The sequence below is a fragment of the Mycetomoellerius zeteki genome, unplaced genomic scaffold (assembly GCF_001594055.1).
Source record: "Mycetomoellerius zeteki isolate Tzet28-1 unplaced genomic scaffold, Tzet1.0 scaffold174, whole genome shotgun sequence".
NCBI classification, from domain to species: domain Eukaryota; kingdom Metazoa; phylum Arthropoda; class Insecta; order Hymenoptera; family Formicidae; genus Mycetomoellerius; species Mycetomoellerius zeteki.
Genome location: NW_017256696.1, coordinates 3,209,919 through 3,227,898, shown reverse-complemented (window position 1 = coordinate 3,227,898; position 17,980 = coordinate 3,209,919). Strand labels below are relative to the sequence as shown.

The 17,980-nt window shown below is 26.8% G+C and overlaps 1 protein-coding gene across 1 annotated transcript; it reads left to right on the top strand.

Annotated features, from left to right (window-relative positions):
* The first annotated feature begins 1,829 nt into the window (after nt 1–1,829).
* Nucleotides 1,830–16,337, top strand: Pdfr (Pigment-dispersing factor receptor). The gene is made up of 14 exons (XM_018446078.1): nt 1,830–1,908; nt 2,421–2,528; nt 6,760–6,923; nt 8,738–8,841; nt 9,384–9,528; nt 9,911–10,013; nt 10,449–10,569; nt 10,821–10,899; nt 11,294–11,379; nt 12,146–12,326; nt 13,104–13,218; nt 15,030–15,123; nt 15,198–15,262; nt 16,161–16,337. The coding sequence occupies exons 1-14, from the start codon at nt 1,830–1,832 to the stop codon at nt 16,331–16,333; spliced, it is 1,617 nt and encodes a 538-aa protein (XP_018301580.1). The 3' UTR covers nt 16,334–16,337.
* The last annotated feature ends 1,643 nt before the right edge of the window (nt 16,338–17,980 follow it).

Sequence of the window (17,980 nt, the reverse complement as noted above, 5' to 3'; positions counted from 1 at the left end):
TAAATTAGTTGCGGAATCTTAATATATATTTAATAATAGGTTCTTTTAAAAAATTTTGTAGCAATGGTAACATTCGCTGATACATTCTATATATATTTATTATTATTTTAAATTAAAAAATTTTTTATATAAATGATATATGTTATTATTAATTATAAGTGTGTGATAATTTTATTAATTTAATTTTAAACAGTTTTATTCAAGAATTTCATATTAAATTATATTTATGAGCTTAGACAACAGAAAATGTAATTTACGATAAATATAAACTTTTAAAATAAACAATGTAATAACGCTTGACAATTTGCAAAACAATCAAATTTCTTAATAACGACCAAAACGAGCAAATTAGTATTAAGAGATTACAATTTAATTAATTAATAAATAAATAATATAATTCCATAAATGACAAGCAATTGCTTGTCTTTAGACAGTATTTCTTAAACAAAAGGTAAAAATACAACTTCAAAAACATAAATACAAACTAAAAAGTGTCTTCTATCAGATAATATAAGCAGTTTTTATAATATTATTTGCAATTTTGCAATAATTAAGTTTTTCGTAAGTTATGCAAAAATGAGCGTCTGACAAAATGGGCTCCAAAACTGATATAATAGGCAATAATGCCAACATTCCTATTTTATAAATAAAGATATATCCTATTCTGTAAAGAAAACTAATTTATGAAACTATAAACATTTAAAATGAATATAATATTATCAATAATACAGTTACTATTATTTTAATTACGCAATTTGCAAAAGAATACCGCAAGAATTTTCTTCTCGGATTTATTTGTTTTTTGCTGATTATAGCTGGTATAGAAATAAGCCACAAATATATGAATTATGAGTTTGTACTTCTTTAATTAGCTAAACAGATTATGATTTTATTAGTATTAATAAAGTGCAATAGTTAGTTTCTAAGAAATAAGGGGGTGTCACTTTAGAAGATCTATGTCAGTATCGGCGACTTTCCTTAACATAAAAAAATATATTAATATTAATGATTGTTATTTCTGGTAAAAATACAAATCAACGAAAAAACATTCAATTTTAGAATAAAATTTCATTAAATACTTAGCTATTAGATTAAACATAGCAACCATTCACAATGTCATTATCAAATCGTTATTATAAAAAGTATAAAATGATAGTAAAAGTATATATATAACGGCGTTACTTCTATTTCCTATTTCTACATTTTTGGCTGAGGCTAGTTCATTCATTTTCAAGTAAAAATTTTTCTCAATGTATGATTACAATTATAAGATCTACATATCTATAATTCTTAATATTATTGTTATAAGTTGAATATCTAATCAAAGCAATTTTAATTTTTGGTTATGGATAACAAAGATAGTAAACGTCAATGCAAAAACTGGAGAGAATCATAGATTTAGCATAGAATACATTGCTTTGTTGAAAGCTATTATATTTTGATTTTTCTTTTATTTAAAAGAGTGCATATATATGATGTATCGGCAGTATTCTTATCATCTTGTTTTAACACGGAGTTTTTCATTCTGCATATTTACGAAGCAATATTTTGCACTTCTAATTGTTCGAAAGAAATGTGATACGAATCCAAACTATAGGAACGTATTCTTTCCACAATCAAAAGAATGTGATCCACAATTTTACTTCAGAATCTTTCTCATTTATTTAAAAAGAAAACGGAAGTATTATGCTCTAAGTAGAAGAAAAAGAGAACAGGAGATAGGAGAGCTTATTTACAGGGCGCTGCACATTTCCGTCGACTGCGTCGCAAGTACTGGAATGAAAGCATAGAGACACCGAGCGAAAAATGGGAATTCTGTTAGAAAAAAAATGGACAGCTTGAATGCCAACGGCAACAACACTCGTGAATTTTGTAATATTCAGTATAAACATTTTGTGGCGTACGGAGGTATGCTCCTTTAAATTTTGTTATTTTTCGCGTTTACACTCACATTAAAAGCAAATAGTACATTTTTAATTTGTCATTATATTTATCTCTCCAAGTATTTGCTAAAACATTTTCATTTTTAAGATTTATAAGATTTATTTTCGTATGCACATAAATAAAGAAAATTGTTTATAAAAAACAAATTATCTTATAGTTTTTTTAATCGAATTTAGAATTATTTCAAATGTATTTCTCGGAAATCGGAATAATTTTAAGAATTTAATAAGTTGAATGTACATGCATGACAGAACATTTTCGCAAAATATTCTTTCATACATATGAATTCAACTTATTAAAATTTTTTAAATATTATTTCGTTGAACATGTTTTATAAAGTTCATTGCTTTTTTAAAATCTAATTTGTTAGAAATTCTTTCTGTAAGATCCATTTGCTGATTACGCATGTAATATTAGCTGCAGTATTGTCAACTTCTTTGCGAGGAACATTGTGCTGCTCCTTTCCTATTTTTCAGAGCTCTGGTGTAATCCGGTATGGGACTCGTTGCTCTGTTGGCCGCCAACGAAAGCCTCTACTACGGCAAAACAGCGATGCCCCTTTGTGGATGGATTTGATACGACCAGTAAGTAAATGAAGCTTCATTTCAATGTGGATCTCAATCTTCCTGATAATATAACATTTACATTGTTTGAGTTGATAATGGATTGCTGATAGCTATATGTAGATATTCATTTATCGTAATTTTAATGTCGGTTGAATGATAATTTCTGTCATTATCCAAGTCATTAGCATAATAAGAATAAAAGAAATTACTAAAATCGAATAAAAATTTCTGTAGTTAGTGAGTTTTAAAGTCGAATTAAGTCGGAGGGCAGATTTAGATCATAATCTTTAAATTTCACTTTTTTTCTTCATAGAAGAAGAGAGAAAAGTGGATTAGCATAAAAAACTTAATATTCAGAATATAAAACAGATTCTGATTTGAATCCTTTTTTTATTTCATCCTTTACGGTTCCTACGCATTTATTGAAATTTATGAAATTGATTTCTCAATAAAAATATGTAAAAAATATGTGAAAAATATTTTTAAAAACCGCGCGTTTTCCTTGCACACACACACACACACACACACACACACACACACACACACAACACACACACACATACATATTTTGTAAAAATTATTCGGAAAATAGAGATATTAAAAAAACTGACGTATGTTTTATTATTATAAAATTATTATTAAAATATTTCTGATCTTTCAATAGCTTTTTTAATTTTTACTATATTTTTCACTTATTTACCTTTCACGTTTCTAAAGATATTATTAAATCGTTGTCAGTACATAAAATTTATATCAGTTTTTATAATATTTATTTTCCGCATAATTTTAACAAAATATGTGTATATAAGAAAAAAGATTTTTAGAAATATTTTTCATGTTTATAAAAAACTGATCTTATGACAAAAAAATTAATTTTATAATTTTTTTGTCATAAGATCAGTTTTTTATAAACATGAAAAATATTTCTAAAAATCTTTTTTCTTATATACACATATTTTGTTAAAATTATGCGGAAAATAAATATTATAAAAACTGATATACATTTTATATACTGACAACGATTTAATAATATCTTTAATTTTACACAAAAACGTAAAAGATTATTACTTTTGTATTAAAAAATTATTAAAAATAAAATTTTAATTGTGCATTTTTAAGGAATTAATAATATGTAAACGTATAAAGAATTATTTGATCTGGACATAACACAATAAAAGATAAATAAGTAAACATGAGACAAAACTTTATCTTTAATTATGTGCGTGATGATTTTTTAAATATTTTATAATTATTTTATTATTAATTAGAGATTAATTTTTTTTATAGTAAATACATTTTTTTTCATATTATTTAATTACTTTAGTAATTGAAAATTAATTTCTTACATATTTAAAAAAATTATATATACCTACATGTATATATTATTTTTTTATACCAAATATCAGATATTAATACTAGATATTATCAATAAATGTTAAAAATAAGATTAATAAAATTAAATTAAAAAATTGAATTAATTTGGAAAAAATTTTACTTTTATGTTTCCGTGCACGCGCTTTAGGGAAGAAGTTACATGATCGTACATTGTACATACTTAAGGAATTTTGCCGTCGTTGCAATATATTATGTACCGTAGATCCTATTGCGATAGGTATTATTAATTTCAAGTAAAATAGCGATGAAAAGTCACGTCTTTTATTATATGATACAGGATGTCGCATGTGTTGAAACTAATCAGCTGTCATTTTCGAAGGTATTCAGTTATTGAAAAAATAAAAATTGCACTGAAAAGAGGCTGAACAAAACTATTCAAGCTGCATCTTCGAAGCAGCGACGGGATAATAAATGCAGAGAGATTTTCTTTGCTCTCGACATGTCTTCCCTGAAACACTTTGATTGCATTCGATAGCGTCGCGACTGCAAATGCGTCGTGAAACGAATTTTTTAAATGTCAATGTATTACCACCTTTTCTTTATAAAATTATTTTAAAAAAGTTACTTTTCATAACATATCTAAATGTAGTAGCATAATATAATTATCTTTGACAATAAAATAATGTATTCTATTAAATAACATGACATTATTATTATTGAGTATTTACTTGTTTAAAATATTTTATATACGTTTACATTTAACTTTGCTAATTTCATACAGTTTTTAGTATGCACTAATTTAATGTAGTGTAAGTGATTGAATTCGTATAGATGTTTCATCGTCGTACATCGTCTTTAAGAAACCAAGCAGAACAAGAACGTGAAACAATGACCTTCAGTGCACTTTGAATCTCTGAAATGACGAATCAAAGCGTTTGTATCTACATATACATATAAATAATAAATCAAAATACCTTCACTTGTCATTTATGAAAAATAATCGATTGTTTCATGGATAGAAATATTTTATTTTTGATAATTATAATAACAGGAACTGCGAGAAAATCTGTCTTTATACAATGGATTACTTATATTAAATATTTTTACTTTTAACAATAATTATTGTTTAAACGAAACTTTACGTAGCACAAATTATGTAGTTAATGTGAAGAGAGAGAGAGAGAGAGAGAGAGAGAGAGAGAAACAGAGTTTTCACAAATTAAACATTTTATAATTAATCCTTAGTACACAATCCTTTTCTGGTCCTTTATTACACATAATAGATTAACTGGGTTAATTTACTTTGCATACAAAAATTATTAAATAATTCTTACATATACTTTAACATATTTAGAAAATACTTGTAAGGTTGTGTATTAAAATTCTTGTCAAATGTTATAACTAATTACTTGGCTGTATTACTTCCTAGTATTTCTAAGAAAAGAGACCAATCGTATGTACTAAGAATTACCCGAGAAAAATGTTTTTAAATTAAATTGGTTTTATATCAAAATTAATTAACACAGCAAGTGTTACAAATATAAATATAATTTATTATTTATTTTAAGAAATAAGTAATTTATGTAAATTATCTGAAATTAAGATTTACCACTATTAAACGTTTTCTGTAACGGTTAATTTAAAGATCGAGAAATTTAAGGCGCACAAATTTTTATTCATTAGATCTCATAACGTCTATTACTAACATCTTTATTTTCATTTCTTCTTTTAGAAAATCAGAATAATGGAAGAAAAATAATAAAACAATATAAAATAAATTAATTAATAGACTCCTTATATTTAAAATATCGTTAATTAGTAATAATAAGGCAATAGGAGGCATCGTTGGAAATATTTGCGCAAATTGTAGAATATTAAAATTTAATGGAAGAAAACCATTATATGTACACTTGTATAAATATTCGTATCTAATTAGCATTTTTTCGATTTTAAGATCCAATTGCCTTGAAAATTTTTACGGTAATATAAATCCATATAAAGATAAAAATATATGAAAGAGACACTTTTAAATTTTATGACATTTTATGTAAAATCTTAGATGAATAGCGTTCGTAACGGACGTAATTAGACTTGTTTAGTTATTGTCAAAAGATTCTCAAATAGCGCCATTATTCGTTTCTCGTACTATATTGTATGTATATGTGCAACATGTTGAATAGTGTGGAAAGAGCGGCCGTGGACCACCCTTCAATTTTCCAAGCTTTAAGGAAATCTTTAAGGTGAAAGCGGACTACAAAACAGTCTTCTCTCTGTTTTCTTTAATCTCGTGGAACATACATTGAATGCATCATTCTTTCTATTCACATTACAGCGTGTTCTTCAATATGAAAATTTAATTTAAAAATATTAGACACGTGCTTGATTTTTAATCCAATGTGTAACAGAATCTCGTTATATTGAACATAAAATATGATGCTGTTACTGTTATATGAGAGATGAGACATCACATTCCAGCGCAAAATCAAAGTGGATCATATGTCGTAATACTTTTATTGCATGTGAATCTGTTAAAAATATGTTTTATAACGAGTGATATGAAATTTTTTTTGCATTAATAATTATTTTTATTCGAAGAGAAACGTCTATATAAAGATATGTTCTTATTGAAGAAATAGGGAAACATTAAAAATATATTCTAAAGTTTATTCTCTCAAAAAATTGACCGATAATTTTTGATATCTTGTAACGGCAATAACTATCAGCTTATTTCTTGGATAATTTATATATTATTGCATATTTGAATGTACGATTGTTTAATATTATTACAATCTAGTAAGAATAGTAAGAGAAATAATAGCTGAATAAAAATATCGATCAAGTGAAGATGCAATTAAAGATATTTCTTATAGCGATGGCATCTCCATATTCTCTTGTATCTCACGTATTTTTCCAGAATCCGTAGAGAAGAAATGCGGCTACAATGGACGATGGGAGGCACAGAACGGCACAAGCATGAACGAGGAATCGTTTATTGGTTGGGCAAATTACACTACTTGCTTAACGCCAGAAATGCTGTTGCTTCACTACAGAGTTTACAATAATAATGTTGAGGGCGAGGTAAATTTCATGTTTTGATATCCAAAAATGATGATATGCATTTAAAGAACTGCGATATACAAATCTAAATAGTCCAGATCAAATTAAAAATAGTTATATGTATAATTACAGGCACAGTATAATTATATCTATAAAAATTATGTGTTATATGTTTAAAAATCAGTTTTCTAATTAAATTATGAACTCGACGTAAGAAACTTCGAAAACATGACATTCAACAGGAATTTGAAAAAGCAACAAGTTTTTTTTCAATTTCGGATATTAAAGAAACTTTTTTTTAGGAAAACGTGAGAGTTAATTATTATTCTTAATCTAATTTGGTATATAGAAAAAATAAAAATTCATGCTTTAATCAGAATTGATTAATTCAAATTTTAAAATTGTTAACAATTGATTTATTTCAATTTATTGAAAAGTAAATAAAATTGAATGTTTTATAAAAACAATTTCTTCCTTAAATATAAAAAAAATTTATTTATTTATTTAATTGCAAGCATGATTTTCTTAATTATTATTTAATATAATTTTTAAGAATTAATTAAAATTATAATTAAATTTGACTTTTTATATTTAAAAGCTTTATAGTGTAACTAATGTTACATTTAATGTTTTCACGTGACAGATCAAAAGGTAAAATAAATCAAACATTTACGTACAAAATAAACATTTATGTATAAAATTGAAAAAGCAAAACACTTCTAACGCATCCATTATTATCTTCATTTTAGATATTTCTATGTTTCATTTTTGCGTTTTATTTTAAAGGCGTTTAATAGTATAACTACTGTTTCATTTAATGTTTTAACGTAATAGATCAAAAGCTAAAATAAATCAAATTTATATCAAGTTGGTGCCTCAAAATTTTAAATAAATAATGAACATTTACGTACAAAATTGAAACAGTAAAACATTTCCAACATATTCATTGTTTTTTTTTTAATTTTACAATAGATACTTCTATGTTTTGTCTCTGCGTATTGTTCGAACAAACTATAAACGCTCGAATAACTTTTGTGAATGCTACGTAATAAAAATTGTGATTACACATCTCGTCAATTTGTTTTTTAATCTTTCGCTCCCTCTTCCCGATCTCTTACTTAGCCAGTCTTTTTATTTGAAATACATGTTTTTATGCAACTATTTTATATTATTATTGTTCTTTCTAGACGTATGATGAATATTTTCGCGTATTATGTTATATCTCACCGTATCTGTTTTCATATACGTTCCATATTTTATTTACATTTTGATTCTATATCTTTGTATTTATTCTGACTGCCGATTGTTTATTCGTGTATGTATCTGGGATTGATATTATTGATTTTTTCGTCTTTTGAAATGACTTTTATGAATACTGCAAAAAAAATTGTGATTAAACTTTATTTTCTTTGATATAAATGTACGTTATGATACGTATATTATAAATATTGATAATTGAACATTATTAAATATTAAAATTTCATTATAAATATAGATTTATAAATATTTGAAAAATAAGAATCAGATATTAATTAATAAAATTAAAAATATGTTGACTGATTAATTAAAAGAAATTTGATAAACATAATAAAAAAATATATTTATTTGCTATATATGTAAAATGATTGACAAATTGTTCTTCCTGTATTGTTAAGAATTATAGTTAAAGAAGAGTCTTTTTTTTATATCTATTTCTATAAATACGTAGTATAAGTTGCACGTTTTACAAAAAAATTCAGTGAATTCTCCCTGTGAAGAAATACATCGCAAACATGTTTTTATTATATCGAATCACAAAGTTTCATTACAATCGACTGCTTTGTCTCTTTTTTCAGATGAAAATGGAAATAGCAGAGAAGACGCGTACTCTTGAGTTTGTCGGTCTCAGTATATCTCTGGTGGCTTTGCTTGCTTCTCTGGTGATTTTCTGTCGATTTAGGTGAGTAAAATGTTTCAAAAAGTGATTTCGCGTATTTTATTTGTTTGAAGTAACTCGGTTCAAATAAAACAGTTCTTAGTTCCTTTAAAGCTTGCAATTAAAAAATAATTTGATTTTCAATTCGATTTTTAGTACTACAGAATCTTATTAGAGAGTTTGCGACAAAGTTTTATCTATTTTTCCGTTAAAGAGTTTTATCTCATTTATTTCTCTTCTAAGATTTTAAAGAAGTTTCTTTTCAATTTTGCGGAGAGATCTATAAAACGATTTAAAGATAAACTTGTAATAGATAAGTGTCAAAAAAGTCAATCAGTATTTTTAACAAAAAATTGAGGTTTCTCAATAACCATACATGTTTGTGTGTTATATAATATTTAATGAATAATTACTTTTAGAAGTCATTAATTTAATAAAATATAATTGCGTGAAGTTACGTCCGGCGTGTAGCTATTTCTATAGCTGCTGTCACTTTGCATAAATTTACATCTGAAGTAGTAAACGGCTAAAATTAATGCTAAAGGTCTTTGTGTCTAATTTTCTAGATCGTTGCGAAACACGAGGACCAGAATTCACAAGAATCTCTTTGTTGCCATGGTTGTGCAGGTGTTGATCAGATTAATGTTGTACATAGACATCGCTATCTATCGTAGGAAGCCGCACGGCATGCAACGAGGAATAGGAAATACCGTAAGACACAATGGGATTACTTTATCTTTATAACTGAAGGAAGGCGAGAGATTATTTATCTTTATCACGGAGTGTTAATGTTATTATTTATGTTTACGTTTCCATTTTTTTTATTTTTGTCACGTATTATTCTCTAATATAATTACGAGACGAGAGCGATCTCAGTAAAATCCACATTTTAATGCATAAAATCTCTTCGCGAAACCCGGAAACGAGCTGGAGATGCTGGATTTTATAGAAACTTGGATTAGATCGCTGATTATAAATTCAGATATCAAGTATTCAGTGTTACTTTTTCTCGCGTATGAAGAAACCGACTTTGCATTACTTACATTTATATGTGAACCTATAAAACGTGATATATTTTTTACCTCTTTTACAGCCGATGTTGTGCGAGGCCAGTTATGTACTGCTAGAATACGTCAAGACCGCCATGTTTATGTGGATGTTCATAGAGGGTCTGTTTCTGCATAACATGGTGACTGGTATGTATTCGGGAATGTAACACGCTTTACATACATCTTGCACACAAATCACGTTAATCTCACTATGTGGAAAGCGAATAATTAAAAAATTTTTGCAATCATAATTGTAAAGTAGTAAATTAAGAAATTTTCTTTTGCTTGATTTATTTTTATGCCAAGACTGACGAGTTATTTACATAAATGTGGAAATATTCGAAGTGCGTACTTTATTTTGTCCAGTATAATTGCACTTGTACCACAATAATTACAATAAATATTGCCACACGCATCTAATACATATTTTTTATCAATTCTTATCCCATACCAGTCATTGTCCAATATGATTCGATCTTCTCCTATTTTAACAGATTAATATTGGCTTAAAAACACTTTAATTTAAATTTTAATTTAACGATTGTCACGTAATTTCGCATTTCGATGATTATAATTTTACAGTGACGGTTTTTCAAGAGACGTCTTATTATCGGATGTATCGATTCGTTGGGTGGGGATGTCCAGTGCTGATGACTTCGGCTTGGGCCGTTGTTATGGCGGTTTATTATCATCCAAAATCAAAGTAAGTTGTGTGTAAGGATTATTTGCTCAAATACTGAAACGTTTTCATAACTTTCATTTATTTGGACATTAACGATTGATTTGTCGGTCACAATATGGACATACAATTGCGAAATATTAATAATATATTGCATTCCTTGTAAAACATAAGCACAAAGTTTACATTCAGTGATTTACTGAAGAAGACCCAAAGTGAGGATCGAAATTTGTTTGATTTATAAATATATTATATTATGAATTTTGAAATATTAGATTTCCTAGATGCTGGTCAGGGTACAATCTGTCATCCTATTTTTGGATCCTCGAGGGGCCTAGATTCGCAGTGATATTGGTGAGCAAATCATAACGAATTTTTAATAATTGTCTAAAGAAAAAAAAACCAATCACACACATTTTAAATTATATTATATATGTATATACATATATAAAATGTAATTTCACACATAAAATATGTGTGATTGATTCTATAATATGTTTGATAATTATATATATAAAAACTTCCGTGGAGTTATAAACTCGTAGATAACTGTAAATACTTACATATTAACAATTTTTTTATCATTTAATAATAAAATTGTAACATATGTAATTGATTCCTTGAAAGAAACATGCTATCAACGACTATTTATCGATAGAAAAATACAGTGTACATTATATCTAATAATCAATTTGAAATTGTCAATAAATACTAGCTCATTGTATTTTTTTCCGTTATTTTTTTTCAGCTCAACTTTTTGTTTTTGCTGAATATTATAAGAGTGCTCGTGGTGAAGCTACGGCAAAGTCACACAAGCGAAATTGAACAAGTTCTGTAAGTACACAAATAAGCAAATTAGAATTTCTCCAAAGAATTAAATAAGTTCAGAATTTCAGTCTCATTTTCGAATCTTGAAATTTCTAATTTGTCGCAAAAACGTTCCTGTTAATAGTCTGTTACTTTAAACCAACAAAATATTCTTTATTTTATTTATACTTTAGAAATATATATAAAAATTTTCATTGCAAAATATTTTGTTAAAATTCTTTTATGTGATATTTTGTATGTCAGTTTGATTTCTCTTCGCCTATTCATTCATACTATTTTACTTCAATCAATCTGAAATAGCATTTTATTCAAATCGAAAACTTAATTAATTTCTTAATTTAAAGGAAATACTTGATTAAGTTCCAAGTGTTAATTTTTAACAATTTATATTATAATTTATTACAATTTATTTTATAATTTATATTTGTAAAATATCTTGGAATGTTTTGGAAATTATTCTACAAAATATATATAAAAATTAAAAAAATTTTTTAAATTAATATATTATATATATATGGAATAAATAAATAATTTTATATAAACAATATTTGTTGTTAATAAAATAATAAAGTTAGTAAAATAATAAAGGTTATACAATATTATAAAGTTTAAATTATGATTTCAATATTTCTCTTAATAGTCTCAATAAATATATTTGCTTCTATTAGGTTACGTCATAAACGACTTTGCGAAAAATGTCCGTAGCAATTACAAGTATTTGCGTAAAACATGTAGTCATAAAATTGTCAATATAATTTTTTACTGTACTCAGGAAAGCCGTGAGGGCAGCCGTGGTACTTTTACCGTTATTAGGCATTACTAACGTGCTTTTCATGATCGAAGCGCCGTTGGATAACGTAAGCAAGTTCGCTGTGTGGTCCTACACCACTCATTTCCTGCGATCGTTTCAGGGCCTTTTCATCGCGACGCTTTATTGTTTTCTTAATGGCGAAGTGAGTAGATTACATTTAGAGACATTATCTCAGTCATATTTGAAGTTAATATTATTTTATGATCAAACTAATTAATTGTAGGATTTACTAGCCATATTTGAGTAACTGTTACAAGATTATTTTCCACTTGTTTTCATAGATGATATTATTATATTAGTTACTAATTTGTTATAAACTTATAATTTTATATATATTTTCTTTTCTAAAATTTATTTAATATAAATTTAATAACTAATTAATTTAATTAAGGGATTATTTTTTTTAAAACGTTGTTAATTTATTTATTAATTTAGTCTAAAAGAATGGAATACAATAACTGAAAGTTATGTTTTTATTTATTCGCTAACTCTGTATAATGAGAAAATAAAGTTAAAATCAGTTGAAAAATCTAAATATAAAGTCTGTTCTTTTTGGCTGAACTTTTGCACTAGTTCATCTTTCTTCCTTTTTCTCTCTAGGAGGAAAAAAGAGGAAAAAAGATGAACTGATGCAAAAGTTTAGCCAAAAAGAACAGGCCTATAATTAAAAATTAAAAATAATACATGATAAGCAGAGAACACAAACGATCCAAGGCATTCTGTCCGTATTATTTTTATTATTATAACATTATAAGGAAGAATAAAAGTATTTTTTATGAAATCTCCTGCCTCTCTCTCTCTCTCTCTCTCTCTCTAATAACATAAATTAGGTTTTTTAAATAAAAAATTAATTTATCTTCTTATAAAGAAAGAGAAAGAAAGGAGAGATATAAGAGTTTTATATATTTCCTTTACTTAGGTAAGACTCGCTTTGGATAAAACCATTGCCGTTTATCTTTCTCTAAGAGGAGGCGACCTGCAGATTAGAAGACAGTCGACTCTTAGCGGCGGTCAACCTCAGCGAATAACTTCGGGTTAGTACAAAAATCAATCTATTTTTAAAACAAATATTTGTTGAAAGTATACATTTTATACTAATACAAGCGAGAAAAACGTTCGAATAGCAGACAATTTTTCTCTAATGAAAATAATGTTGAGCTTTTTAAAAATTGACTTCGCATTATTATCTGTCGAAGACATTTTTATAGAACATTCCATCGAATAAACATCCGCAGAAAAAGAAGTACAAATTCTGCCTCGGGTAATAAAAAAGATAATCTAATTTAGCTTTTTTTAATCTTTTTCAATTTGTGGCACATTATACTTATATAATGAGCCAAACTTATTGAGGTAACCAAAAATTTTTGCTACACTTGGAGCACATCAGCACCGTAAAATATTGATTGAAAAACTCTGGTCTGATACTTGCTAAATATTTGTAATTGATACTTGTAAGGTATTTACATTTGCAATGTGATCTGTAATGATGAAGTATAACTCTGACAAATTAAAATTCTTTATAATTTAAAAAGATATATGGTAACTTTGAAGAGGCAAGCAACTATTGCTTTATATATATATATATATGTATATATATTCGGCAAGTATTTATAAACGCTTATTCCCTCTATTAAAATATTTTTCATTTATGGAATAATTTTTAGTAGATTTCATATTATCGATGCTACTACATTTAGTACTGTGTAAAGGCGATTGCAATATATTATTTCATACAATTCCCATTAATTGGATGGCTTATTGCAGTTTAACAGTCCCGTGGAAATGGAAATCCGTAATGTCGGATTACGGAATATAAGCCGATAACGTATTCTTATTGAAAAATCTTCCTTTAATACTGCCGATCAATCAGTGCTATTTATTGATGAAATGACTGATTGCATGAGAGTGCTCCTCCGAATCATTCGAAGATGGAGATTTCAAGCTTCAAAACGCTTTTTAAAATATCATTCTCCGATCATTTTTCGCAAAGATACGTAACTTTGAATTTGCATGATCCTTTTTAGCATTAAAAAGCATTGCTCATTACGATAAATTATTTTTTTGAAACCTCTGAGAATAATTGACAGTTTTCCCTTCTCATAATAATTACAATATAATCAAGCATTGGCATTAATCGTTAATTTAATTTTTAATTAATGGATTGATATTATAGCGTTAGTATAACTGTAGTAATAACTGTAATATTGTTAAATAAATGATATCATGAAATTACATTTTGCATGTAAAAAATTTTTTATTCAAAAACTTCATGCTGCGCTTGAACTCAAAATATCTTTATATAATAATAATTATTAATTATATAATATGTATATTTTAAAAGCTTTATTAGCATCAACTTTTTAAAAAAATATTTTGCTTACATATTACAAAATACAATTTGATTTATTATTTAAAAGCGTTAATATAATAATAGAAGTTTTTAGTATTTCCGTTTGAAAATAGGTATACTTTTTCCGTAATACCGTCACATCTATCGGATCACTGGAGTAGATAATCGTATTCGAGCGACGATACTATACTATCATAGTAAATTGAATTCCTTCTTGGACACAGAGATCTTACGTATTAGTGATAAAATTTTCCCTGTAAATTGCGTATTAATCTTCAAAACATTAAATTATCTCATTCTTACGTGAAATACGAAGGACAAATTAAAAAATATTCATAAGAAATATATTTATCACTTTTTATGTTCGTTCCTTAAAAATTTGTATTTTTTTTTCTTAAACTTTGCAGAAAATTTGATTTGTTGCAAAATTTAGTTTTGTTATAGAATTTGAATAAAAGCGTTATTCCCAATACGTTTGCTGTCCTTGTGTCACAGTGATCGAGATGGAAGAGGAAGAAATGAGACCTACTGGGTTGATGAGACTGTGCTGTCGCGGTGGAAATACCCCGCCACCGGATCGACCTATCGAGTAAGTAATAATTGAGAAAGGCCTCAAAGATCAGCGCTGATTGGCAAATTTGTCTGTTCTCCAATCTTATATAGTTCCACATTGTGTTACAGAATACAAGAACAGAGAGATGAAAAAATTGAATGCGTATTTTCTCGAGGTATTTTGGAGCTTTCCGATATATCAATATTGTACAAAGAATAATATATTGTATAGAGAATAATTATTTTTATTTCTTAGTACTTTAATTTCGTTCGCTCCTGCTTACATGCGCAAGGAAGATAATAAGTTCCTGAGCATACATTACGTTGAACGTTTCCGATGTGTAGCAATTTTTTTGATAATGCAGCATCAATTGCAACTTAATGTTATTTATATTTTTTACCTGTTAAGTAAACAAATATGAAACAAATTTGTCTTTTGTGTCTCACTTTACAGAGCCAGGAAATTCCACCGCAGGAAATGGTGAAAGGAAATGACAATGTATTAGAATTCTCGAGATTACATCCAGCCTGTAGATATCATTGATGTAATAGCTTTTGCTCCACCGCTTTTTATCTTTCGTTATTCCTAATTTTGATGTCTCCCGTGAAGTAATAGAACTTATCTAAAGCCAAGTAGAGATTACTTCATCTTTTGCTTTATAATTAGAGCTATGTTATCGAGTTAACCCTCTACTCGTGTTCATATCATATATCATTAATCATTCAAAACTTGATCTTTTTGTAGACAATACTGTAAAACTACGAGAACTTTTTAAAAACGCTCGGGTCAAAAAAGACCCAAACACGATTAGAAGGTTAAAGTTTTAATCAAATTGTAATAAAATCGTCTTTTGAAAATTTTAAGAATTTTTAATTAACTAAATTGAAAAGAAATGTTAGAAAGAAATGTTTTAAATAGAAAATCTATTCTTTAAATTTCAAAAGTCAATTAAAAGCGGCTTTATGATTTATAATATGATTTAGCTTGAAATTATATCTTTTATATGTGATTTGCAAAATGTAGTTTTATTAACCAGATTTCTATAAAAAAAAAATTGTTTCTTCACGTTTCAGGACAACAGTCTGATCGTAGTAAACGCGCGAATCTCTCAACGTCTGGTAGCCAATCTCACAGTAAAATAATTCCTTGGATCGTAGAAGTATCAATGTTACATTCGGATTTTCAGTCAAAGGAAATGGATTTTCCTTTGACGCAGATTGACACAGTGTGCATCATGTCACAGTGACTGAGGCGGAATTTTCTCATAAGAATCTAACTGTACACTCGAAGTCCCGTAATGTAATGGAATCCACATGACATCTTCTCTTGTAATTAATAATTATGTAATTAATAATTATGTGTTTTAATTTATATATATAATTAATAATTATGTTAGTGATGCCCAAATTTTCTTAAATAGATTGTAAACATTTCAAAAATTTCTTTTCTATCGTATTTAAATAGAGCAACATTTATTTAGAATAACTGAATGAAACATTAATATTTATTACATTACTTTATTTTAATTTATATAATTTTTAAGATATTCTAGCTTTTTTTATAATTTTTTAAGCTAAAATTATACTGACACATATTCTTATTTAATATTGATTATATTTGGAATTACAACTGTGTTGTAAAAAAGAGTTATGATATGAATCATTTGGGCAGCACTGATATAATCTATGTGAAGTAATTATCAAATATTGAAAAATACGGTTTTAAAACTCGTTTTGTAAACCAAATTACTCTAAGGTCATTTTAATCGTGTAGCAAAATAATTAAAAAATTGAAAGATATTTCAATAACAAAATTAATACTTACAAAAAAATTTTATTTATTACTAAGTTATTTATTACTAAGTTATAACTACAATTTTATTTTAATATAAAATTGATTTATAAGACTTAATTGATTTATTTAATACGAAGAATGAAAAATTGTAATGATAGCTTCTGAGGAAACTTTAAAAGAGAAACTTCAAATTTATTGTAGAATTTATCTTTGAAAAAATAGTCAACACTGATTTAATAAAATACTGTATTTTTGTAATAAATCAAATCACTATAATTGGGAATGGTATTTCATGGGAATGGTAACGCGTAATTCATCTTTTTAATCGTGATGGAAAATTCGGAGTGGGAAAATAGGGTCACAGAAAATGGAAATCTGGCTTACTAAAAGATTCTGTCTACGTCAAAGGAAGCTATCAAATGCGATTTGACTGTAGTCGGCTAAAATTGCCCGCTCATTATCCAGCAGAAATCTGCTCTTTAACACTTATAATTAGTGGCGCGGATCAAACGTTTTTGGTCGTGCAACTAAACTGTGCAGCTAAACGGTGAAGTTTGAAGGTTACGATGCGCTATTACCAAACTTTGTAAAATACTTAGTTAATTCTGGTTAATATCGCTAAGATGAAAAATTAAGAATTTTAACACGTTTTATCTAGTATCCGGCCAGATATTGCTTTTTCGTGTGTGTTAATTTATTGCAATTTTTAAATAAATTTTATATCTTATTCGAATGGTATAATTTTGTTTAAAAATTAATTTAGGATCGACTTCCAAACTTCTAGAGAGGGAATTTCTGAGAAAATTATAATTTTGTGGTGTATTTATGAAACATTCTCCGAGCATATAATGATATATAAATGGAATATTTAATAGTTATTTGCACTTCCAGTTGCAGGGAATTGTCGGTTCTATCTTCGAATTTAATGAAAGTGTGACATTGTGCGCCATTTAAAATATTTATTTTCTTTCGCGTCGCGAAGATTCCCAGGCAACGTAAAGTCTAAAATTGGAACATATAAAACGTCTTTTAGACGGTTCTCGAAAAAAAAAAAAATGATATCTATGAGATGTCTTTTAGATATCTTTAAAACGTCTTA